General features: G+C 54.2%; 2 protein-coding genes across 6 annotated transcripts in view; one reads left to right on the plus strand and one right to left on the minus strand.

The window, feature by feature from the left end:
• FOXN4 (forkhead box N4) overlaps positions 1-15,306 on the plus strand; it is a 29,403-nt gene extending 14,097 nt beyond the window's left edge. Inside the window, exons 3-10 of the mRNA XM_004779109.3 lie at positions 1,387-1,532; positions 3,471-3,595; positions 3,725-3,835; positions 4,162-4,289; positions 4,900-4,996; positions 6,004-6,211; positions 8,355-8,738; positions 9,808-15,306. Of these exons, the coding sequence (XP_004779166.1) occupies positions 1,387-1,532; positions 3,471-3,595; positions 3,725-3,835; positions 4,162-4,289; positions 4,900-4,996; positions 6,004-6,211; positions 8,355-8,738; positions 9,808-10,067 (1,459 nt within the window). The 3' untranslated portion in view covers positions 10,068-15,306. The remainder of the gene's footprint in view (positions 1-1,386; positions 1,533-3,470; positions 3,596-3,724; positions 3,836-4,161; positions 4,290-4,899; positions 4,997-6,003; positions 6,212-8,354; positions 8,739-9,807) is intronic.
• Positions 15,307-17,612: 2,306 nt separating this feature from the next.
• ACACB (acetyl-CoA carboxylase beta) overlaps positions 17,613-24,997 on the minus strand; it is a 122,094-nt gene continuing 114,709 nt past the window's right edge. For 4 of the 5 annotated variants that reach the window (XM_004779103.3, XM_004779106.3, XM_004779108.3 and 1 more), the window contains 8 exons: positions 24,513-24,609; positions 23,841-23,976; positions 22,890-23,067; positions 21,635-21,747; positions 20,155-20,309; positions 19,304-19,474; positions 19,065-19,201; positions 17,613-18,184 (listed from right to left, as the gene is read on the minus strand). In XM_004779103.3, coding sequence (XP_004779160.1) covers positions 18,058-18,184; positions 19,065-19,201; positions 19,304-19,474; positions 20,155-20,309; positions 21,635-21,747; positions 22,890-23,067; positions 23,841-23,976; positions 24,513-24,609 — 1,114 coding nt within the window. In that variant the 3' untranslated portion in view covers positions 17,613-18,057. Of the gene's footprint in view, positions 18,185-19,064; positions 19,202-19,303; positions 19,475-20,154; positions 20,310-21,634; positions 21,748-22,889; positions 23,068-23,840; positions 23,977-24,512; positions 24,610-24,997 lie in introns of those variants that run through there. The other variant, XM_045076726.1, reaches the window with a different exon arrangement.

Consider the following 24,997-nt stretch of genomic DNA (forward strand, 5'->3'; position numbering starts at 1 on the left):
CACGTGCCACGGGGGCAACAGTCGTTTGTCGCACAATGGGCCGCTGGGGGACAGCAGCCAGGCCAACTGCTGCTGCTGACACGGCCGGCCGGGTTTTCAAATCGTTTCCAGGCCCTGTTTTCCTACAAGGCAGCCAATGGCTGGGGCAGCCTGATGGTCACCTGATGCCAGCCTGGTGGGCTGAGGGCCCAGGCCCCGCACCAAGGAGCAGTTGTGGCCATGGCAACGCTAATTGTGGCCCTAAAACAGAAGGAGAGAGAGCAAGCACGGGCGAGGTGGGAAGGAGTGGGGAGAGAAAAGGCGAGGGACAGCGGGGCGGCAGGGGGAGAGCCCCCAGCTGGAGGGCGGCCCTGGGGGGCTGAAACGGATGCCCCATGGTGGGTCCCGGCCCCACACGGGACAAGGCTGGAGGCTGCGCTGCTTTCTCTCTCCTCCCTTCCTAGGAAGCCCTGAGACTTATTCTTAAACCGTGGCTCTCAGAATGTGGACTGGGGACCTCTGGGCCACACACCAGAAGGGCCCTGGCCTGGTGGCCTAGTGGGTCGGGTGTGGGCTCTGGGCCAGTTTGCAGCCACCTTATCCCGTGGACAAGACACTGCCATGGGAGCCCAGGGCCCTTGGAGCCGTGTGGCAAGCATGACTTTAGGAGTGCTGGGGAGGCCTGTTTACCCCACACTGGGGGGACCTGCCTGCCATTCCCAGTGGGTAGCCTTTCTCTTTCTGTGGAGAATCTGTAGAGGGGTGGTGGATGTGGGTCCTACGGGGTTCTCCAGGGGCTGCTGGGGGCATGGTGAAGAGTTTGGGCTTCAGGCCTGGCTGCCTGGGTCCCAGCCCCACCACTTCCTGTTACGTGTAGCTTTGGGCAAGCGACTCAGCGCTCTAAGCCTCAGTTTCCCCAAATGCAAGAGGGACCTGTGGGCGTATCCGACCTCTCAGGGCTGCTGCAGGGATTGAACAGGATTGAAAAGGCCTGTGCCTATTGAACACCGAGCTCCTCACCTCAGTTTCCCCATCTGTAAAATGGGGATACTACCACTACCGTTTGCTTCATGGGGTGAAGAGTGTTCAATGACTTACCACGCATGAAGGATTTGATATGGTGTCTGGCACATAGTATGTGTTCAACAAACATTAGTGTTTATTATTTGGGGGCTAGGTAGGGACTAAGGTAAGATACAGTAAACACAGGCATGATTTGAGGATGTGGGATCTGGCTGCCAAAGTGGGGATCCAGGGACCACGCCTAGCCCAGGGGATGGACACATGAGGGTGGCTCAGGGGGGTGAGGGGCCAGGGATGATTCCAGAGGTGGAGGGGCGCCTCCCTACATGGCCAGGAGCCGACCTGAGCTCCCCGCCCCGCCCGAGCTCCTGCCCCTCCCTGTAGGCTCCTGGCTACCTGCAGTGATGATGACCTTCCCGGGGACCTGCAGTCCCTGTCATGGCTCACAGCGGTGGATGTGCCACGGCTGCAGCAGATGGCGAGTGGCCGCATGGACCTGGGTGGCCCCGGTGCGCTGCCCCCACACCCAGGTAGGCGCAAGGGGGGTGGGGGTGGGGAGAGGCGTGGCGCAGGGGTGGGGGGGGAGGGGCGCCGCCCAGCACTGCCCCCCAGCAGCTGGGTGACTATGACAGTCTCTCACTCTCTGTGCCTCTTACTGCATTTGCAAAACATGCCTGATGACACCTTCTTTGGAGGGATGGGGGGCATTCGTGTGCTCACCAGCATGTGCCAGGGTTCAGTGATGAATGAAGACAGCCCCTTCTCTGCCCCTTCCCGGCTTGTGAACAGCTGAAGCAGTTGGCAAACTACAGCCTGCAGGCCAAAGGCAGCCTGCAACCTGCAGCCCATTTTTTGTATTGCCCTTATGTTCAGAATGGTTTTGCATTCTTCAACGGTTGTAAAAAACCCAAAGACAGAAACCATACAGCTGGCAAAGCCTCAAATATTTGCTATCTGGCCCCTTACTGAAGAAGCCTACAGAACCCCGATCTTTAGAGAGAGGATACATTGGAAGGTGCCGACGGTCCTGGCACACAGTAGGTGCTCAATAAATGTCAGCTAGCTGCTGTGATAGCAAGTGGACAAAATAGTGGCATAAGAAGTGTTGAAAACAATCATCAAGGTACATTAAAAGTGCCAATAGTTGACAAATTAGGGTCTAGGAATATTTATTTCATTGAACAAATTGTTCTTGGCCAAAACGTCTGTAGCAGGGGTCTGCAAACTCTTTCTGTAAAGGCCGTGTAGTCAATATCTAGACTCCGTAGGCCATAGGGTCCCTTTAGGACAAGCCCAGCCCCAGACAATGTAAATGAACGGGCATAGCTATGTACCAATAAAACTTTATTTACAAAAACATGGCACAGGCTGGATCTGGCTTTGCTGGATCAGGGTTTACCAAACCCTCATCTAGAACCTCCAGATCCATAACCTTGGGCAACTACTTTCCCCTCTGACCTATTTTCTTATCTGCAACAAAAGGATAGCAGAGCTGCCCTCCTGGAGTGTTGAAAAGATTCAATGCCAAAAGTACCTTGGAGTTATAGTAGGTGTTATATGGCATGCAAGAGATGGGAAGCATGAAAGAAGGAAGCCTGTCCCTTCTTCCCTGGGCGGCTGCACCCCTCCCACGCTCCTGTCTCTATGAGTCATACAAGATGTGGTCCTAGTTCTCAGGGAGCTGAGGGTCTGGTCCGAGAGAGGCAGACAGACCAAAGGCACCACGGATGAGCCCAGGTGGTGGCCAGGACTCAGAAGAGAGCCGAGGAACCCCAAAGGCTTCCTGGAAGAGGTGGCCGCAGGGCAGGATCATCTTATAGGTCAACTTGGTTTAATCTAGAAGGTAGCCCTAAAGCAGAATGGTGGTGAGGATCTGTGATAGATGAACAGTGTCTTGCCCAGGCCCAGGACCGGGTGGCTGGAGTGCAGGCGTGAGGACATCCACTAGCTCAGGGGCAGGGCTTGGCAGAGGGTAGAGGAGGCACAAAGGCATTCAGAGCGAAGCCTGGTGGCCCTGGGAACCAAGATACGATTCTGAGGAGGAGAGCTGAACAATGAATTGATGTTTGGGCTTCACGATGGACGAGAACCGGGATACTAATGACATCATTGTTATTATTAGTTACTGACTCCTATTTACCGAGATGTGGTCATGCAGCCAGCAACGTGATAAGCCCTGTATAGACATGCCCTCCCTTAAACCCCCACAACAACTTCATATGTAGGTGATCTTGGGAGCTCCCCTGTACAGATGGGGAAACTGAGGCAGGCCCCAGATCACACAGCTGGTAGGAATCCACTGCTCAGCACTGCACTCTGAGTGGTGATTTACCAAGCACCTGCCATGCACCTGGTCCCAAGGGTGTGGGTGAAGGCTCTGTCCTCTGGCGGTGTCCAGGGATGGAGCCATTCTGCCCGCAGACCCCATTCCTCTGGCCCAGCAGCCTCTCCGTGCTTCCCTTTTGCAGGTGCCTTGGCCAGGGCGGCTGACCTGCAAGTGGGAGCTACCGCAGGTGCCCTGCTCCATGGCCCGGCTGGCGTGGCCCCCCCAGGCATGCTTGGCCTGGGCCCCATTGCCAGTCACGGAGCCACTGTAAGCATCACCACGGGGGTCAGGGAGCTCGAGCGGTGGTGGCGGCGGGGGGGGGGGGGGGTGTCCTCCAGGGCGGGGCTGATCCACCCTCACCCTAACCCCCTCTATCTCTTCTTGTGGCCCCTGCAGGTGAGCCAGATCCCTGTGGGGGGCCAGCCCTCATCTGGCCTGCAGGACTCGCCACAGCTATACTCGTCCACCCCCCAGACACAGTTACCGCTCCCCGCAGGCCCGCAGCAGGTACCCGGGGGCTGGGGGGAGGGTCCTAGACTCAGAGACACACCTCCCTTCATTGGGCTGGCCAGGAACCTCTCTGAGCCTCAGTTTACTCTCCTGCAACACAGAGATAGCTTTCGCCATGCCCACAGAGTCATTCACTGGGTTCCCGAAAACCCCCGCAGGGAGCAGAGAGAGACAGGATTGTCTCCTGGGGCTGGTGACTTCACAGCTTACTAAATAACATCTCCTAAAAAGCAAGCCTGGGGTGGGGTAGGGTTCCTGTGAGTGGCTTATGTCCTTTCTTACCTTCTCTCTCTGCCACGCTTCCCTGCTCTGGCTGTGGGAAGTGCCCTCCTGTGAGCCTGTATGGCTCCCCATTTGGAGCACGGTCTCCGTACTCCCAGCCCCGCATGGCTGTCCATTCATCTCAGGAACTGCACCCCAAACACTACCCCAAGCCCATCTACTCATACAGGTGAGGTCCGGGATGGGCCGCGGCTGTGGGGGGGCTAGGGGAGGAGACAGGCCAGGCTGCCTTTAGGACAGCTCAGACTTGCAAGGTGGGGGGAGCTTTTGGCAAGTGGGGAGCCCCCAGAAGGGACGTGCTCAAGGAAGGATCAGCTCCCAGGGTGGAGAACCCACTCCAGACCCAGAGCCCATCGGATGCTCCGTTCTGTCATTCCCAAACCATGCGGCCTCGGGGAAGCAGCTTGTCCTCTCTGAGCCTTGATTCCCTGTGATGTAAAAAGCCATCAAAATAATATTGTGTACCCTGCAAGAGTGGGGGGTGGGTGGTAAGCAGCCTAGTTAAGTCTAAAGGCCCACAGACATTCACTATGGGGAAGGAATAAAGAGAGGAAAAGAGTTTTCTCAGACTGGTGCCACTGTCTGAGCTCAGGGTCAAGGACAAGGGCAAGGGGTGGGCAAGACCTAGGGCCATGGAATGGTACCAGAGCTAACACTATTTGACTATGGAAGGGCTGGTACTGGTGAGATCAAGCAGGTCAGACTTCCTGGCAGAGGGGACCTTGGGCTGTCAGCCTGAGACCCCTTTAATCCTGGCCTGCCCCACCCTTCGCCTCCAGCTGTCTGATCGCCATGGCCTTGAAGAACAGCAAGACAGGCAGCCTGCCCGTGAGTGAGATCTACAGCTTCATGAAGGAGCACTTCCCCTACTTCAAGGTGAGGAGTCCCAGTGGGGTGTAGGGGTGTTAAGAGGCCAGCTGCTCTGGCATCTCCCTCACACCGCCAGAACCCGGGACTGGCCCCAGACTAAAATGGGTCACTGTCTTAGGTCCCTAGTGATGGCCGTAGACACCTGTGCATTCACACAGGCATGGCCAAAGAAGCCCAGAAGGAAGAGGGGGCATTAGAGTCGGACTCTGCCCAGAGATGGAGTTCACCGGGCATCCTGGAGTGGGGGAGAGCAGAAGATGGCGGGGTCAGCTTAGTGACTCCACACAGACTCCCCAAAACACCCTAATGCAGAACACAGATGTGGCAAGAGCCATTGCTTCTCCGAGCCTTGGTTTGCTCCTATGTAGGATGGGGAGAATGACAGCCAGCTGGCCAGGGGAGCGAGGACTCTGTGGGTAAAGGGCCGTGGCAGCTCCTGGCGTGTGACTGGCCATCACGAACATTATTTTTGTTGGCATCAAAGGGAAATAAGGAGGGAAGGAAGTCAGAGGGTACCAAGCTGCAGGGTCCCTGACTTGGACAGTGTCCTTCGCAGAAATATTGCAGACAGTGGTGTGTGAGAGTGCAGGGGACAGGGGCTAGAATGTGAGCTGCACTGTAGTATCTGATTACCTAACAATTAAGTATGAGCATTGAAACATGACTGAATATACTCGGTCAATTATCTGCGTGATGGCATCCTCTCTCTCGCTTGCTTCCTAAGGAGGAGAGAAGGAGGGGACAATTCAGCATCCCTGGGCTTGTTCTCACATAGTAACTGTTGGCTGGAGCTGATATGCAGCTGCCCCTTTAAAAGGGCGTGGCCCTCCTGGTGAGCCACAGTCCCCACAGTCTCTCTTGCCTTCCCAACTTAAGGCCAGGCGTCAGACTCACTTCACCCCACCACTGCCATGCCTTGCCCCTTGAGGCCTGTGTCTGAGATGCCCCTGGAGAGGAAGGGCTTACAAGAAGGTCTCTGAGGGCATCTCCTGTGTGTTCATCTGTCCCCACAGACAGCTCCCGATGGCTGGAAAAACTCCGTGAGACACAACCTGTCCCTGAACAAGTGCTTCGAGAAGGTAGAGAACAAGATGAGTGGCTCCTCACGCAAGGGCTGCCTGTGGGCCCTGAACCTGGCCCGCATCGACAAGATGGAGGAGGAGATGTACAAGTGGAAGAGGAAGGACCTTGCTGCCATCCACCGGAGCATGGCCAACCCCGGTGAGGCCTAGACACCCCCACGGCCACCCGCAACACGTATCCCTGCCCATAGGTCCCGGCCTTGCTGGTGGGGACACGGGTGCCTGGTGGACTTTCCTCCTTTCCTCCTGGGAAACATGCCTCCCCTGGGGCAAGTCCACGGAAGGGTCTGTTCAGAGGCCTGTGGAAAGCTGTTCAGTCTCCTAACGCAGCCCCTAGTTTCTCACAGAGAAATGCCAAACTAAGCAACCATGGGAGGACATCACTTTCTTACATTGCCTACTGCCTTGGCACCTTGTTTCAAAATAATAAAATAATAAAATAGTAACACCCAGTGTGGGCTAAGATGTGGAGAAACAGGCACCTTCATAATAGGATGGGTGAGACATTTCCACGTCAAAATAATATATAAAAACCCTGCAAACTCTTCCCTACGTTTTTGGTCCAGTTATTTTACTTCTGGTAATGTATGCTGAGGATATCAAAAATTCCAACAAAAGGTTTACAGACAAAGTTATTTTAAAGATTTGAAAGAGAGAGAGCACATAGAAGAGAGAGGGAGAGCTTGAGCAGCGGGGAGGGGCAGAGGGAGAAGCAGACTCTCTGCAGAGCAAGGAACCTGACAAGGGGCTCAATCCCAGGACCCTTGGGATCATGACCTGAGCTTAATCCACTGAGCCACCTAGGAGGCCCACAAAATTATTTCTACTAGTAAAAATTGAAAGTAATTTAGATAGGCAATTAGTTAAATAGATATAATGCAAGGGTGAGCTGCAAGAATATTTTTGAGGGGCGCCTGGGTGGCTCAGTCGGTTAATCCTCTGCCTTCGGCTCAGGTCATGATCCCAGAGTCCTGGGATCGAGCTCTGCATTGGGCTCTCTGCTCAGCAGGGAGCCTGCTTTCCCCCTTCTCTCTCCTTGCCTCTCTGTCTACTTGCGATCTCCTTCTGTCAAATAAATAAATAAAATCTTAAAAAAAAAAAAAAGAATATTTTTGGAATAGAAAAATATACCCCAATGCAAAAAGTGAAAAAAGACAATATAACACAGCCTAATCATATTTTTAAATATATAGTAAATGCACATATATTTAAATGTGTGTGTGTAGCCACTCATTTATATATGTGTGGATTTATGTGTATGGACACACACATACACATGCAGAAAGACTAAAAGATATTCTTCACATGTTCCTGTATTTTCCGAATCTTCAACCCTCTGCATGAAGTATTTTTACATTAGCAAAAAATGTTGCATCTGCTTTTTTTTTTTGTTAATTAAGAGATGTGACAGGGAGGGACATAGAAGTGACATCCATTGGAAAATGTCCAATGGAAGGTTAATCCCACCCAGCCTCAGGAATATTTAGCCTGATTCTGTGGGGATCATCAAGCTTGAGATTTGGGTATGAAGGAGGAGGGGGGTGTAGCTCTGAGATGAATAATTCGAAAAAGTGAGGAAAAGGGGACCATGGTGTGATCCCATAGCCCCTTAGTGGGGTAAGGAGCCTGACACAGGGGTTTGATCCCAGGACCCTGGGATCATGACCTGAGCCAAAGGCAGACGCTTAATCAACTGAGCCACCCCGGCACCCATAAGTGTCCTCTTTTCTAAAACGTGTGCCATCTTAGATAGGTCCCGGAACCCTAGTGGTCCAGTGTCAAACTAGTGTAACATTCAAGGAGACTCAAGCCACCAACCAGATATAATTTCAGAGTAATCATCTCTCTTGTTTATAACCAAGAGCATTAAGGAGGATCCGATTTTCAACCCACAGTAACACCTAATGTCTCTTTAGTAGCAGGGAGCGGCTAGGACCCCTTGTGTGTTCATACATTTTGTCCCAGTGTCGTGGGACCTGTCCTCTCTGCCTTGCCTCCTCTTGCAGAGCTATTAGCTTCAGGGACGTCCTTGAGCTAAAGCATTGTCCCAAAGAGAGGACCTACCATTGTCATGTGAGGCTCCCTCATTCCTCACAGACCCTATGCAATCTGTGATTTCATGACATTTCCCCAACAGCACTGTGCAGAGTGCACAGTGCCCTCTCATAGAGGAAGAGACCGAGGTTCAGAGAATCCAAGGGAATTGCTAGGTTACAGACATGCTAACGGGGGGGCCTGGGAACTACAGGCCGGCTGCTGAGGGACCTCTCCCTTGCCTGCAGAGGAGCTGGACAAACTGATTTCGGACCGACCAGAAAACTGCAGACGGCCTGGCAACCCCGAGACCACTGTGCTGACTCACGCCGCCACGGTGGCCATGGCCCACCGCTGCCTGGCTGTCTCCCAGCTCCCACCCCAGCCCCTGGTGACCCTGTCCTTGCAATCAGTCCCCCTGCACCACCAGGTCCAGCCCCAGGCACATCTGGCCCCAGATTCTCCAGCCCCAGCACAGACCCCGCCCCTGCATGCCCTGCCAGACCTGAGCCCCAGTCCCCTGCCCCATCCTGCCCTGGGAAGGGCCCCTGTGGACTTCATCAACATCAGCACCGACATGAGCACCGAGGTGGACGCCCTGGACCCCAGCATCATGGACTTCGCTCTGCAGGGTGAGGCTACAGGAACGGGGTAGGGCGAGACAGAAGGGGATGGTGGGGGTGGCAGAAGCTGCAGGGCCAGAAAGATGGGGGCAGGCAAGTGGAGGTCCATCTGCATTTACCCCTCAGCTCATTCCTTGGACAAGTATTTCCCAAGTGCCTCCTGCTGGTGAATTACAGCAAGCATTTCATGAGTGCTTACTGTATGCCCTAGCCATCACCCCAGTCCCACCACGCAATGGTCCTGGCAGGCCACTGCCATTTCCTGTCCCCATTCTGCTGCTGAGAAGATGAGACAGAGAAGTGAGGTTGCTGGCCTGACGGTCACCCGGCTAGTAAGGGGCAGAGCAGTACCTCCACTCAGGGCTGTCCAACCTCCAGCTTTTACTCAGTAACCGCTTCAGTGTGCGTGTGCCAGCCATAGGCCAGGTCACGCTCTGACCCACTGCCTGCCCCTCGGTTGTGCTTGGCACATAGGAGATGATCGAATGCCTACACGGACAAGGGAAGTGTCTTATGATTTATCTGTTCGTGACACGGGCGCTCCTACCGTGCGCCAGCCAAGGGCCGAGGACTCCTCCCTGCCCCTCCCTCTGGGAGTTCTCTGTCGAGAGAGGGAATGGACTGGTTAGCAAGTGTGTGAGTTAGCTAGTAAGGGTGTTACTTACAGCTGTGAAAGGGTATATTCTGCTCTCTCTGCCTGACCCCCTGGATTATTATGTAGGGAAATTGTTGTTTTGTCCCCAGGCTGGGCCATGGTGGGAACCCTGAGAGAGAGTCCATGTTTCTACACATTCCCCTGTTGAAACCTTGGGAAAATAACAGGGGTGGGGGGGTTGGATGGAGTCTCTGATTGTCTCCACTCATCCCAAGGAGCCTGAGGCTCAAAAGCAACACTCCCTGGGATGCCCAGTGGGGAGGGGGAGGGCTGGGGCTAGAACTTGGCTTCTCCATGCCTCCTCCCCTGCAATCCCTGACTTTGAACCCTACACACAGTCTTTGCCTATTCCTTGAGACAGGACTTGAACTCAGGTCCATCTGTCCTGAAGCCAGCTCACCCAAATGCCTTTGTCTTTGAAAGGGAACCTCTGGGAGGAGATGAAGGATGGGGGCTTCAGCCTGGACACCCTGGGGGCCTTCGGAGACTCTTCCCTTGGCTGTGAGCTGGGGGCTTCAGGCCTGACCCCCGTCTCCGGCGGGAGTGACCAGTCCTTCCCAGACTTGCAGGTGACAGGTCTCTATGCCTCGTACTCGACCCCAGACAGCGTGACGGCGTCAGCCACCACCTCCTCCTCCCAGTACCTGGGCGCCCCAGGGAACAAGCCCATAGCCCTGCTTTGAGGTGATGGCCTTGTCTGCTCCCACCCCAGCCCCTGGCAGAGAGCTCCCCGGAGCCTGGCGTACCGGGAAGTGAGGCCTCTTCCACCTGTTGGCACCCCTGGCCCTCTCACTCCCGCACAGGAGGCCTTCTGGGCAACTCCCCCCACCCCAGGTCAGAAGGACAGAGGAGAATGGACAGGCACACCAGCTTCCCCTGACCTCAACGACCTCCCCCCCCGCAACGCTCCTCCCAGAGAGTGACATCTGAGAATGAGATTCTGGAGCCTGCACCCCTGCCGGGCTCCTGAGAGGACCTGCAGCCTGACTTTGAGATGGGACGCATTGGTACGCCATGGGAACTCTCCAGCGGGGAGGCCCTTGAAATCATTCTTCTGGGGCTAAGCATCCACTCGGGCCTCCAGAGATGAGGCCCCGAGGCCAGAAGCAGAACCGGCAGAACCGGCAGCTCCCCTCTGCCAGCCCGGGCTGAACTCCAGGATGGGCGTGCGCCCCCCACCCTCCAGCCCTACTTTTCCTGCAGGCCATTGCACACAACAGATCCTGCGCCATGCTGGGCCCTGGGCCCCCATGTACCTTTATTTATATTTATTGGAGCCCCTCTGCAGCATCGATTGGAACTGGCCCTGGAATGAGAGTCCCCGGTCCCTGCCTGCCTCCCGGCAACCCTTCCTCCTAAATTTCTCCAGAGGATCATGGCGCCAACAGGCTCTTAGAGCCTTGGGCTGGTTTTTTAGAACAAAAAGCTCTTGGGATACTACGGGACATTCTCTTTTTCTAAATCAGAGACCAGAGACGTTTCTGACTGCTTAGTCATGATCCAGATTTCTTCCCACATGCGCCCAAGAAGACAGGAGTGTACCTCACTCCAGGCTTGGGGGCTTCCGAAGGGGAGACCAGGGTGGGAATGGGAAGGATGGCGGGGGCCATTCGTGCTGGGATTTAAGACACTGATGGGAAAAAAAGCAAAGGGGACGATGTAAAGCTTGCCCCGCGTGGTGAGAGGGCTGACGGAGCTGCCAGGCGGTGTGTTTATTGGCACCTGCTTGCCTCGTCCTTGCCCTATGGCTGTTTTTATGTGGTTTTCTTTCTTTCTTTCTTTTTTCTCTCATTATCAATTACTGATTTCACAAGTGGTGGATTCTGCAGACGGTGGGTGGGAGGGACAGGAGAGCGGGTCTGGGGAAAGAGAAGGTAAAAGAGAAGGACCCTCCAGCCCCATCGATGCTGAGAAGTGCAGTGGTGGTTCGGACCACTGTCCCCTCTTGACCAGCTGGATGTCCAGCTGTGTCTGGGCATCCCCAAACCCGAGGACCAGACTCTTCATCAGACAGCCACCTGGAGGGCTCAAGGCTGGGGCTTGTCTTAAAGGACCATCTTGAAGTACTTGCTACCTAGTTCTGGAACTTTCTGCCAAGCAGCCTTCACCTTTAGACACAGCCTGGTGCTGGCCATCTGAGCAGGACTGCTCAGTGGCTTTGCAGGATGTGGCCCCCGGACAAGTTACGATGTTTGAGTTGTTGCCAATGAAGACCCCATGTTCAGGTGATGCCAAGACTCTCAGAGTAGCGTTGAATAACTGTCTTTTGTCAAAACAGGCTGAACGGCAGCTCTGTGGCTCAGAGGGAGGTGTGGCGGAGGTGAAGGACAAAAGCCCTGTTTGTCACTCACCGCTCACAGCTGAGGTCCCATTTACAGACGGGGGGGGGGGAGGCGGGGAAACTGAGGCCCAGAGAGGCAACATCACAGGAACACTGAACCCAGGGATCTGATGCCAGGTTCCCCTTGGCCCAGGTTCCCCTTGGAGATTGTCATTATCGGGAAAATCAGCACAGCCACCATTCACCAGCCCTCAGTGCCAGGCTCTTAACAGGTATCCCTCAGGCAGGGACACAAACCCCATTTATTGCTCAGAAAAAAGAGGCTCGGACCAACCAAGGAGGCAGGACTGAGGCCCTGAGTGCCAAACTCCAGAGTCAGAGCTCCATGGCGACGCCTCTGGTGCATTTCTGGGGTCACAGGAGGTAATAAGGTGGGAACAAATGCACGCTTTTCAGCACCACACCCTCCTGGAAATGAACTCCTTCAACCCTCCTTATGACCCTACCAGGCACCTGGCTTCATTATTGCTTCCATTTTGCAGATGAAGAAACTGAGGCTTGGGGAATAAAGGAAGGTCTTGCCACCCAAGATAACAGCAGAAGGATGCGTTCATTAGGAGTCAACTCTTAAGCCCTTCTGGGGAGTGGCTTGCACACTCCCTGGGGAGACGGATCCATGCACCTGTGACAATGAGCAGGAAAGGAAGATTAGAAGGATGACAGGGAAGGGCGGACCAGGTCCACCTCTGGGGAAAACAGGCAGGTGACAGGGAGAGACTCCCTCCACGGCCAATGAGCACATCACTCCCCTCACCCCCACCGCCCTCAGTGGAGGGCGAAGTCTCAGCAGCCCGGTCACCCCAAGGAGATGGCTGAGAAGCTTTACTTGAGTCTGTCTGCTACTCCTTCCTGCGGGCAAGCAGGGCCACCACGTATGTACAGGATCAAGGCAGAAACACCAAGGTCCTAAGGTCACAAGCTCTAAGACAGAGCCCTAATCCCAACCGGAGCCCCACCTGTGCGGGGGCTGAGCTGACCCCAGGAGAAAGCACGAAGGCCAGACCCAAGGAATGAGGCTTCACGGACCAACTTCTCTGCAGATGGTCAACTCCAGAGAAAAATGCTTGGCATTCGCCACCCTCTGAACGCCACCCTCTGAACCGAGCTAAGCCCCAGGAAACTGCTCCTGAGGAGTACAGACAGCTCAGTCCCCCACAGAGGCAGGAGACTCACCCATTTCCCAGATAAGAAAATGGAGACTCAGCTCGTGATCGTGCAGCTTTTCTTCTCCCTCGGGGAGAAATCGCCCACGTTCTAACCAACGCCGCTGGTGAACGCGGACGGGGGCTCACTTTGCGACATGTGCTGTGACATGGCTTAGTTCATTTATCCTGGGGGGGGGGTAGTAGGTGCCATCCCCTGTGGGAGGCGGAATAGTGGCTTCCAGATGGTGGCCACGTCCTAACCCTGTGACTTGGTTCTGTTACAGCAAGGGCGAGGAAGGGAGCAGGTGGCATTAAGGTTGTGTATCAGCTTCCCTGAAACTAGGGAGGGGGTCCTGGATACCCAGGTAAGCCCTGTTGTAACCCTGGATCCTAAGAAGTCAAAGAGGGGGCAGGAGGTTCAGTGTCAGCGCTGAAGAGGACACCTCACCATCTCTGACAACAGAAAGGGGCCCCTCCACACAGGAAAACACAAGCAAACAGACTTTCCCTCTGAGCCTCCCAAAGGACCACAGGCTTCACAACACCCTGACTCTGGCCCAGCGAGACCGTCTCAGACTTGTGATCTCCAGAACTGCAAGCGAACAAGTGTGTGTTGTTTTTCAGCCACTAACCAGCTGTCTCAGGAAACAAACACGCCATTTTACAGAAGAGGAAACTGAGGCTCAGAGAGGCAGAGCACGCTTACCTGGGAGCACTCAGGGCTGGAGGTGGGACTCCCAGCAGCCCTGCTGCTTCCCCTCCGGCCCCTTATCCAGCCCCGGCTGGCTGGTCTGAAGTGGAGCTGAAACTGAGGGTTTGACCGCAGGTCTGCAGAGCTTCTGGCCCTTTGCACGGCGTCGCCCTGGCTGCCTCGAGGAGTGTTTTCTCCTGAAAGGCAGCTGCGGGAGGTTTGGGGAAGGGGACAGAGGAGTAGACCGAAGGCAGAGGAGAGGAGGTGATGAAGCAGGTGTTCCCTCCCCTGAACGAGGCTGGTTGTCTGACACTGTCCCTCCTCTGGATATGAATGCGGGGCCTCCCATCCCCAGGGTCTCAGCACCTCCACCTCCAGTTGGAGGGTAGCAGGACGAAGCCCAAACTGGCGGAAGGAAGGCCCGAAGGCGCAGGAGACGCTGGGTGGGCGGGGGGAGCAGGACGCCCAGGAATCGAAAATTTAACAGCGCACTCGGGCAAGGCTGCCTGTCCCCGCCACCCTGTTGAAGGGATGCAAGCAAAAAGGTGCAATGACTTCTGAGTTCAAATTACTTCTAGGCTTGACCTATAAGGATGGCGACTGTAAAAATGAACAAAAAAGCTGGTACGTGTTGGGGAGGATATGGAGAAACTGAATCCTCGTGCCCTGTTGATGGGAAGGTAGGATGGTGTAGCCCCTATGGAAAACAGTACCACGTCTTCTCCAAGTGATGGAGAGAATTGTCATCCGGTGCACAATTCCACGTCTGGGCAGCTACCCCCAGAGGGGTGAAAGGAGGGACGCGGAGATGTCTTTGCACTCCCACGCTCATAGCCAGCGTCATTCCCAAAAGCCAGAAGGTGGAAGAAACCCAAGTAACTATCGATGGATGGATAGATGGCTGGCTGGATGAACAGAATGTGGGCGCTGTGCTCTGAAGTCTGTGTCTGGCCATACCTCCCATTCATTAGTTGGAATCCTAAAGCCGGCAGTGATGGCATCCGGAGGTGGGGCCTCTGGGAGGTCCTTAGATCAGGAGGGTGGAACCTTCCTGAAGGCGACTAATGCTCTTAGAAGAGGCCCCAAGAGAGCTCCCTGCCCTTTCTGTACACGGTGAGATGTTTGCGACCCGGAAGAGGTCCCTCGCCTGTCCATGGTGTCACCCTGATCTTGGATTTCTAGCCTCCAGAAGTGTAAGCTATGAAATTCTGTTATTTATAAGCCCCCAAGCCTGTGGTATTTTGTTATAGAAGCCCGAACGAACTAAGACAGGAGTGCATATGTTCCATGGAATGTTATCCAGCCCAAAAGACGGATATTCGGACACCTGCAGTAACAGGGAAGAACCTTGTGGAACTTGTGCTGAGCGAAAGAAGCCAGCCACAGAGAGACAAATACTGCGTGATTCCACTCACAGGAGGTACCTAGGGTTGGCAAATGCACGGACAGAGACAGAAAGTAGCTGTCGGTTGCCGGGGGAAGGGGCAATGGGAGTGTGTAAGGGGTAAGGAGTTCCCGTTTGAGACAAGAATGTTGTGGAGATGGAGGGCCGTGCTGGTTGCTCAACTGTGTAGATGTATGAAACGTCACTCAACTGTACACATCAGAATGGCTAAAATGGTGAATTTTGTTATGTATACCTTACCCCAATAAAAAAATGAAAAATGAGACATCCTAGATTCTTGGCCTGTGTTTCCTGGACACGAAGCTGCTTAGAGCTACACGTGGGTGGGAATATCACAAGATACAGATCATCATTGGGAGTGGCCTTTCCTGTCATCTCTGGGGGTGACCACATCTCTGCTGTTAAGACTGCTTTCCAAAATCCCTCTTCTGCTCAGTAGTCGGAGGGACTTGGGGATCCCTAGGTATACATTTCGTTTTCAAATCCACATTTCATATGTATATTTGGTTTTTTTTTTGCATGATACATATGTACCATGTAACAGGAGAAGCACAGAAGCTGAGGGACCAGCTCCCAACTGGAGGTGGTCAGGGAGAACTGACTGGAGGAAGCACCATTGTTTTTTTTTTTTAAGATTTTGTTTATTTATTTGACAGAGCAAGAGATCACAAGCAGGCAGAGAGGCAGGCAGAGAGAGAGGAGGAAGCAGGCTCCCTACCAACAGAGAGCCTGATGTGGGGCTCGATCCCAGGACCCTGAGATCATGACCTGAATGGAAGGCAGATGTTTAACCAACGGAGCCACCCAGGCGACCCTCAGGATGTGATTTAAAGAAAAAACACATTTTGAGAGATACGCTAATGCCTGCAGTTCACTCTGAAATGGGTCCAAATAAGAAAATGGATTGGCAGATTGAGAGAGGGTTGGACAGACAGATCGATAGTAAGCAAAGACATGCACAAGAGAAGGTCAAAGATAGCTGTGAGTATCAGACGATTAGGGGTCTGCGGCAGAGAATTCAACTTTTTGGTGTTTGGAGATTTTTCATAGTAAAGTAAATGACTCTGGGTTAAAAGGCCAGCTGACTTTTGGAGCTGGGGAATTAGGTGGGGAGGGCAAACCAAGGGGCAGAAGTTAGGGTTCCAAGCTTGGCAGCGCCATACATTCATGATGTAGACAAGCTCTTACACACAGGGACATGGTGCTCATTCAGGTGGTTGGTCGGGGCGCAGGGGCTCCTGAATCTGCTGACCCCGGGAGGGAGAGAAGTCACTGAATAGAGAGGGTGGCTGGCCTCCAGCCCAGGCCTGGCCCGGGAGGTGTCAGGTTCTTGATGGGGATCCGAGGGATGATGTTGGTTGGATTAGCCACGGGGAGAGGAGTAGGGCCGGTCTGGATGGTGTCCTCAAGTTTCATGATACAACCTCTGCAGAGGTTAAGGGTTTCTGGAAAAGCAAGAAGCCTAGCAAGACTGGGTCTGGCTCAGCAGATAGCAGAGAGCGACGGGCGCCCCTTCTTGAAGTCAAGCTGAAAAGACCAAGTCTACCTGTGGCCTTCAGGATACAACCTCCTATCAGAGCTTTGTCTTCCTCGGATGGGGGCTTCCTTAAGATGTCAGCTGAGGCGGGAGGCTGGTGAGCTGCAGTGGAATCACCCAGGGAGGCAGGCTGCCTGTTCTGGTCCCGAGAATAAGTCAAGGCCAAAGTGCTTCCTTTAAGAAATACTTTATTCCACACATCTCCTGGTGGGTTCCCCCACCCACCCCTCCCAGGTAGCAGCTAGTCATCAACTTCTCTTTCCTCCCAAAGCCAAGAGAGCCTCTTGCACCTGGAAACGTTTCTTCAGGTCCCAAGGCAGCACAGAGGTCTGCTCCCTCCCCCGGTTGGCCTCCGGATGGGACAGCAGCTCATTCATCTTTCTCCCACTCCTCACCGCTGCCAGGACAATCTCCTTTGCCAGGGCTGTCATTGGCTGATGGCCCAACTGTATTTTTTCAACTCAGGCATCCTCAAGCATCCTGGCTTGTGGGAGCTTCCCTGAGCATCCTCGCCAGCCTCTGAACAGGTCCTCAGGGAAACTGCCCATCCTGACAGTAGGGGAGTGGCTGACTGCTTCCATCCCTGTCACCGGGGGAACCCAGGGACGGGGGCCGGAGGACAGCAGGTCTGATGTGGGGCAGCCTGTGAAGCCCAGAGCTGGAGGGCCTGTCACAGAGATCTCCCTGAGCAAATCAGTGTGGCCCCAGGGGCCACAGCTCCACCCCTTGGGGCCGGGTCCCTCCACCAACATCAAGGCACCAGGTGACAGAGTGACGGCAGAGGGCCTCTCCGGGAGGGGTAGTGTTGATCACAGCAGTGACACTCATGACCCACCTGTCCACCAGGATGTGTGCAGGGGGAAGGAAGGGGCGAGCAGGGGGCTAGGAGCCACAGGGAAGCTGGATGATTCTGCCCATTTACTGTCCCTCCCTCAAAAACAAAATCTCTGAGCATGGGCTACCGATGAGACATTCCTGGCGACTCACTAAGGGCCACTTGGGGAATAATAAACCATTTCATCTCTTAGAAAATCATTCAAATCCTTTTCCGGGTGACTCAACAGCATCTAAATAAGCATCATTACAAAAATAGGTTTGTTTTTTTTTTCTTCTTGTCTCTGCTCTTCTTTCCTTGGCCTAGTTACTCTGCTGAAATATAGAAGATGCTTCCATCATGAATTGGTCTCAGAGTAAAAAAAATAAAAGATTCCATGATCTGATACAAGAACTCCTGGATCCCACACGCCAGGCAGAAGGAAACCGGGGCATTTGGGTTCAGGCTGATTTGGTGACGCAGCAAAATGTGTTGTCTCAAGAGACATAGACCAAACTTCCCCGAAGCAGAGAGGAAGCTGTTTCTGTTTGGAAGGAGACACTCCTGAGACTTCTATTGAGACAGGAGTGAGTGGGAGGCCAGTAGCCCTGAAGAAATGTCCAGGATTTTTTTTTTTTTTTTTTTAAGCAAACCCCTAAGGTCCTGATGAGGCCTGCGGTAGGCGGGTCAGCATGGTTTCTCTTGCCTGTGGTCCTGCAAGAGAGTGTGGTGGGCTGGGTTCAGGTGGAGGCTGGGCTGTCCATGGTGGACAAAAGGTGAATGACTTGTGCCCGCTCGGCTGGGCTGACGTGCTGGCTCATGTACACAATACAGTCCGCGGCTACTTCTGGATTGTCCTGTACCAGGCTGCGGGGGAGGGGAGAGAAGGGTTGGGGTCATTCCTGCCACTTAGGTCAGTGGGCCCTAGGGCAGTCCCCAGAATCCCTGTGCAGGGCCGTGTCATATTCCAGGGTGGGTGACAACCCAGAGCTCCCAAATCTCTTCGTGCTGTGGTCACCATGGGGGTGACAGTCCCGTGTAGTGGGAGAGATGAGAACACCTCAGAGGACGGTGAAGCCCATGAGTCACTAGCTGTGGGACTTCCCCAGAACCTCAGTGTTGTTCCCCAAATGGTCCCACGGGATCACCTGCCCACCTCACAGGGGACCCTGCTGGAATGGGGTGAGCAAATCCCTGGGAAAGGCTGATACCAAATGGGAGGTAGCAGCCTAGCACCCAGCAGTTAAGAATGTGGGTTCTCACAAATGAGCTCTAGTTGGGACACCTGGGGGACCTCAGTTGGCGAAGCTTCTGCCCTCGGCTCCAGCCATGGTCCTGGGGTCCTGGGATCAAGTCTCCTTCCACAGCAGGGGGTCTGCTTCTCCCTGTGCCCCTCCCCCTGCTCATGCTCTCTCTCAAATAAACAAATAAAATCTTAAAAATAGGAAATACAGAGTACTGTGAATTGTCTAAGCCTGATGATTCACAAACCTATGCCCTGGGGCAAATAATACATTATATATTTAAAAAAAAAAAAAAAAGGAAACACACACACACACACACACACAGCGCAACGGCTGTGACCTTGGACAAGTTACCCTATAGACTCCAGCAAGGAATGCAGCCATGAGCCCAAGGCCCAGGGACCATGCAGCCGTTCTGGAGTTGGGCAACTGGAAGAAAACTGTGGTCCCTGCACTTGCCGATAAGTCCAAGGGATGGGCAAGGGGGTGATGTGGCCACTCACCCTCTGATGGCCTTGAGGACGGAGTCACGCTTTAGGCACTTGATGTTCTCGCGGATGGTGGAGTGCAGGCTGTCCCCCGCCTGCCAGTGCTGTTCCAGCCACCGTACCACCATCTGGTTATTGTCCCACATGTAGGCCTGGGGGAGGGGGAGAGGCTGGCTCAGAGAGAGACCCCCACCGCCCAGCAGGCTAGCCTCTGCCCCCCACCCCCCCATCTCCACCCCAGGCCCCAGGCCCACCTTGACGGCCCCCTCGGTCTCCACGAACCAGCGCCGCAGCATGGACTGGATGTGCACGTGGCTCAGCTCAGGGCTGGCCTGCAGGATCTCCTGCCTGATCTGGTCCTCCAGCAGGAGGCGGCGCAGGCGCCAATACAGAAAGGTGCGTGAGGTCTTCCATTCCAAGATGTCCTGTGGACAAGCCCCAGCCAGGCCTGAACCCTCTGGGAGGGGATGCAGGGCGCCATCTGGGGCTAGGGCCTGCACGAGGCATGGCTCTCTGATCATTCCCATTTTGCAGACCAGGCAACTGAGGCTTTCGGGGAGGCAGAGGCCCCTGCCCTGGGGAGGTGGCAGAGGCGAGACGGCACCAGCAGCCAACACTGGTTCAGCAGAGGCAAGCAGAGCTTAGGCTGGGAGGGAGCACCCCAAACAGGGTAGTAGGCTGACTGTAGGATATCCTCTCAGGGACAGCGCAATGGGGTGGGGCTCGGGATCAGCAGTGCTGGGGGAGTGCAGGGCAGGACCAATCCGTCCCAACTGTAACCCTGGCAGTTGTGCGCGCCGCGCACGCGTGCACACACACACACACACACATTAGACTGGTGGTTCCCAAACCTCGCTGCCTGTTAGAACTTCCTGGGGATTTGAAAGCACGCTGATGCCCAGCTCCCACCCCGCCTCCCCCAGACTCTGATTGAATTGGTCTGGAGAGCAACCAGGGCCCTGGGATTTTTTTCTTTTTCTTTTTTTTAATAGCTCCCCAGGAGATTCTAATGTGTGGCACTCCCGCCCAGATCGCCTCCTGTTTGGAAACCAAACCACCTTGGGCTGGACCCCTCACACCCTGCCCCACAGCCACGGGCCCTTACAGCGAGGGCACCCTTCTCCAGCATGCAGATGGGCTTGTCGTGGAGGCTGGCGAACTGCACCGCCACCTGGTGATAGATGGGCAGCAGCAGTTGCTCCCGGGCCTTCAGCTGGCCCTCCAGGTCCTTGCGGTCCTTGTCCGAGAGCCCTGGTGTTCCTGTGGGCAAGGGCACAAACCAGGCTTTGTGGCACGGGCCTTCACTGGAATTTCGATTGTACCCCCAAATCAAGCGGCTCTTGCCGTCTCAGACAGGCACTCACAATGGCAAGACGGCCTTGAGCACGCAACTGTGAAGATGCCCCCTTTTATCAGAAAGAACTATGCGCTTTGCATATTGCAAAAGACATAGAAGGGAAGATTATAAACAACTCTTGGCAATTTCACACCTTAGAAGAAACAGACAATTTCTTTGAGATAAATAAATTAGGGAAGCTCTGCCAAGAAGAAACCAGATAACCTGAATAGTCCTGTGCATAACAGAGAGGCATTTGTAGTTAGAAACCTCCCACCAAAGATTTAAAGAAATAATACCAATTCAAACTCGGGATATAGGAGAGAACACTTCACAACTCATTCTAAGAGATCGGCATTACCCTGACACCAAACCAAAGAAATAACACACACACACACACACACACACACACACGGATAAACCTTCTACAGAGCACAGCTACAAAGATATCACCATCCAGTATGGGCTTTTTTTTTTTTTTTTTAAGAGAGTGAGTGAGTGAATGAGCAGGGGAAGGAAGGGCGGAGGGAGAGGGACAGAGAAAATCTGAAGCAGGCTCCACAGCCAGCGTGGGGCCCAATATGGGAGTCAGTCTCACAACCTTGGTGTCAGAACCTGAGTCAGGGGCACGTGGGTGGCTCAATGGGTTAAGCCTCTGCCTTCAGCTCAGGTCATGATCTTGGGGTGCTGGGATCAAGCCCTGCATCGGGCTCTCTGCTCAGCAAGGAGTCTGCTTACCCCCTCTCTCTCTGCCTGCTTGTGATGTGTCTGTCAAATAAATAAATAAAATCTCTAACAAAAGAAAAAGAACCTGAGCCAAAATCAAGAGTCAGACGATGAACTGACTGAGCCACCCAAGTGCCCCCAATATGGACTTTTAAACAGAATTACACCTAAGGTTACAGGAGAAACAAAGCTATCATTTAAACAAAACTGGTAAAATATTTTGTCTGATGGACAATTCTAAAAGGACATCTTGTGAAAATGCTTATCTTCTTCGCTGGTCCCAAATACTTCCATTTTTTATATTTTGGGTGTGTTGAGAAATAAAAACACTAAGGCACTACACATAATTTTTTAACGTTAGAGGGGTTGAGTTTGCTACACTGATCACTGAAAACATCTCACCATTTTTATGGCTGTGTTTTGGCACGTTTCACTTTGTTTTCACCGTGCTAGAAGGCCCTGGTAGCGGAGCGGGCGGGCCCCTCTTGCCCTCTGAGAGATGAGGCACTTCTAACCCTCTCACCTAGCTGTTCCACGAGCTTCTTGTAAGTTGGGTCAATCCTTCTCATGGTCTTGATCAGATCTTTCTTTCTGTACTTAATCTCCACCGTTCCCTCCGGCTCCAGAATATTCGCCCTGAGAAAAGAAGAGGGAGGGGCGGAAGTGTAGGCAGTGTTCCCTGACAAGCAATGGCCAGGAGACATGGGGTCGAAGCAGGAGAGCTAGGAAACCTGCGTGTGACCTCTTAGCTCTTTCACAGACTCACTCTGTGACTTGTGCACGTCTGAGGGGACTCTCCCGTCATCTGCTTCTACAGCCATAAAATAAGGGCCTGAGCCTACATTTTAAAATCAAGTTTTCTGAGCTCTGAAAGGCCCTTTCAGCTCTGTAAGCATATGGTTTTCTCCAGAACGGCCTAGCTCTCCTGCTCTTCAGTCTCTCCTAATGTCTGTTCTCTTCAGGCCACAGTACTGTTTCTGATCTCCTTTAGAGTTCACGGAGTCACAATGCATGGTTCAGTGGGAGCTGGCCTCCCATTTCAAGCCTCTCACTCACACTTCAGACTGCCCCCTCCCCATCCTTCGATAGCTTGGAAGCCCTGAGGAATACTCCATGGAGCTTTGAGCTTCCTGGTGGCCAGAGTGAGAAGTTCACTGGAGGCTGCTTGTGTCCTGAGCCCTCCTGGAGGCCTGGAGCCTCAACAGTTGAGTGATGGAGCCTCAACAATACCCCATGAGGGTCTCGGTGCACTGAAGGCAGGACAGGTTTGGCTCATTTGCACATCACGATGTCTGCCATAATGCCTGGCACATAGCAGGTACCCAGTAAGTCTTCACAATAAATGCTTCACCAACTGACCCACCCAGGCGCCCCTCTACTGAAAAAATCTACTTGTGCACTGGATGCTAGCTTCAGTTTGCTAAAGCTGGATGCTCTCCATCCTTCAGAAAGTCAGAATGCCAGGCACATGGGTGGCTCAGTTGGTTAAACGTCTGTCTTCTGCTCAGGTCATGATCCCAGGGTCCTGGGATGGAGCCCCACAAAAGGCTCCCTGCTCAGTGGGGAGTCTGCTCTCCCTCTCCTTTTGCTGTTCCCCCCTACTCATGCTCTCTCTCTCCCTCTCTCAAATAAATAAATAAATAAACCCTTAAAAAAAAAAAAAGGATCTCAATGCCCTGGTAATCCCTGGCCAGCGACTCAAAGGTGACAACAGCATCTGAGGACGAGGGCTGAGAATAAGTAATCTGACTCAGCCAGATTGAGGGAGACACACCCACCTGCTTTCCTTGTCTGCGTACAATTCTATGCACAGGGGGTTGATGGAGGAGTCCATGACCACCCAGGAGCCTCCCCGGAGCTCTGCGTTGGGTGGGATATAGGACAGGATGGGCTGTTTATACTGCCTGAGGCTGTCCACGATGTAGGCTCCGAACTTTAGCATCTGGTCGTACATGTCTGCCAAGCAAAGCAGTCACCTGGTGAGGAGGCCTCCAGCCCTAGCACCTATCCACGTGCCAAGCCCGTAGCCCTCATCATCCTGGGGATCCCAAGAAAGTGTGATCAGCCAAGATGCTTGGAGGCACCACGGAAAGATCTCTGGGCTGGGAGTCAGGAGTGGGCCCAGGTACAGAGGACACCCTGACCACACATGTGACCTTGGACATGTCACTCTCCCTGCCTGGGCCTCAGTGTCCCCATCTGTAAATAGGAGGCATAGGGCCATCCCAAAGATTCCTTCCAGCTCTGACTCTGGGATGCCCTCACCAATGCCTGGCCCCCTGCCCCGCAATAACAGCTCCTTGCCTCCTGCCCACACATAGCGTGGCCCTTATTTTCCACCAAGTACCAGACACCTTACGTGGTTACAGTGCACAGTACAATCAGCCATCGTCACACCGAGAGCTGACACCATATGCCAGTGATCAACTCATCAAATAGCCCCCTCGGGCCTCTCGGGTTGGTCTTAGCCTCTTCACAGGAGGAAAATTACCAGAGCTGCCCTCCTGGCCCTGCCCCTCACAGTGTGACCTCCGGAAAGTCACACGGGGAACCCTCATGTCCTTATCTGTAAAATGAGATGTGACCTGAACTGGTCCCGTCCTCAGGACCTCAGCTAAGAGGATGACGAAGCCATACAGAGGAGAACCATAGCACTACATTGACGGGGCCTCCCTCTCCTGGGTGCTGACTCCGCTGCTTTGGGACACCCAGAGGAGAGACAGCTGTACCTTTCATGCCACCGGAGAACCCCCTCCAGTTGGCAAAGATTATCAGGGGCAACTTCTCTCGGTTAAAATCCTTGATGGCCTGGGCTGTCTTGTAGGCCGAGTCTGGGAGCCACACCTGGCCCACCTGCTGGATTATCTGAAACACGGAGTGGCCTGGATCAGACTCCTCTCTGTGAGAGTGGCAAGGGGACACGGGGACAGTCATCTGAGCCCCATCCTAGAGGGCAGGCAATCTGGTCTGTGTTGGCACCTGCCTCAGAACCAGGGCTCACAGGGAGGGCCCAAAGCTAGTCTGTGAGGGGCTGTGCTTGCCTCCATGGGCTATAGGTTCCTTTTGGCTCATTTCAGGCTCAAAGGTTAGCTAGTCCCGACTACAGAGTCCTGGGTCCCGCCCCCTGCCTTCTGAGCTCCTCCTAGCATGTGCCGCGGCCCACCCTAGAAACAGTGACAAGGATGGAGGCAGAAGGCAGGGAGGATTCCCAGGGACCTGTCACCCTCTAAAGAAGAAGAAACACCATGTGGGGCATTTATGCATCCCTCAGAAACCGTGCTGGAGAAATGGGACCCCAGGGCCAAGGACTCACCCCAGGCTCCAGCATGTGACCACCCAGGACCCGCTCTTTGTTGGTGAAGCCAGCAGGAACAGTAGTCCCAAGTTCCCAGACCCCTCACCTTCGCCTCTGAATCCAGGTTGGCAGGGTCCGCAGGAATCACCACCTCCACGGTCCGCGTCTCCACGGCGATCACTCCAACAGGGATACCCCCCAGCCTGCGAGGCCCGGCGTGGGTCAGCCAGGCTGGGTCAGCCAGGCCACACCCCCCGTGGACTCAGGGTACATGGGTCCTCTAGGCCTTGGGGGACATCCTATAGGCATCCTGGGTATACGGTGCTCATGGTGGGGAGGGGGGCAGGCAGAAGACAGCACTCTTTTCACTCGAGTGGGGCATTCTCTTGGAAGCACTTCTTTGGAAGTTTCCAAAGCAGTTAGAGCCTCCTAACAAGCTGGTGGGCTGGAAAGGGGCTGTTGGCGCCCCTCTTGGGGGCACCAGTTGTGGTGGTAACAGGGACGGCCAGGCCACTGCAGGGACAGGAGCAGTGCTGTCCACTAGAACTTTCTGCGATGTTGGCACGTTCTCAGTCTTGTGCCATCCAGGAC

The sequence above is a fragment of the Mustela putorius genome, unplaced genomic scaffold (assembly GCF_011764305.1).
Source record: "Mustela putorius furo isolate JIRA1106 unplaced genomic scaffold, ASM1176430v1.1 tig00000193_pilon_pilon_pilon, whole genome shotgun sequence".
NCBI lineage: Eukaryota > Metazoa > Chordata > Mammalia > Carnivora > Mustelidae > Mustela > Mustela putorius.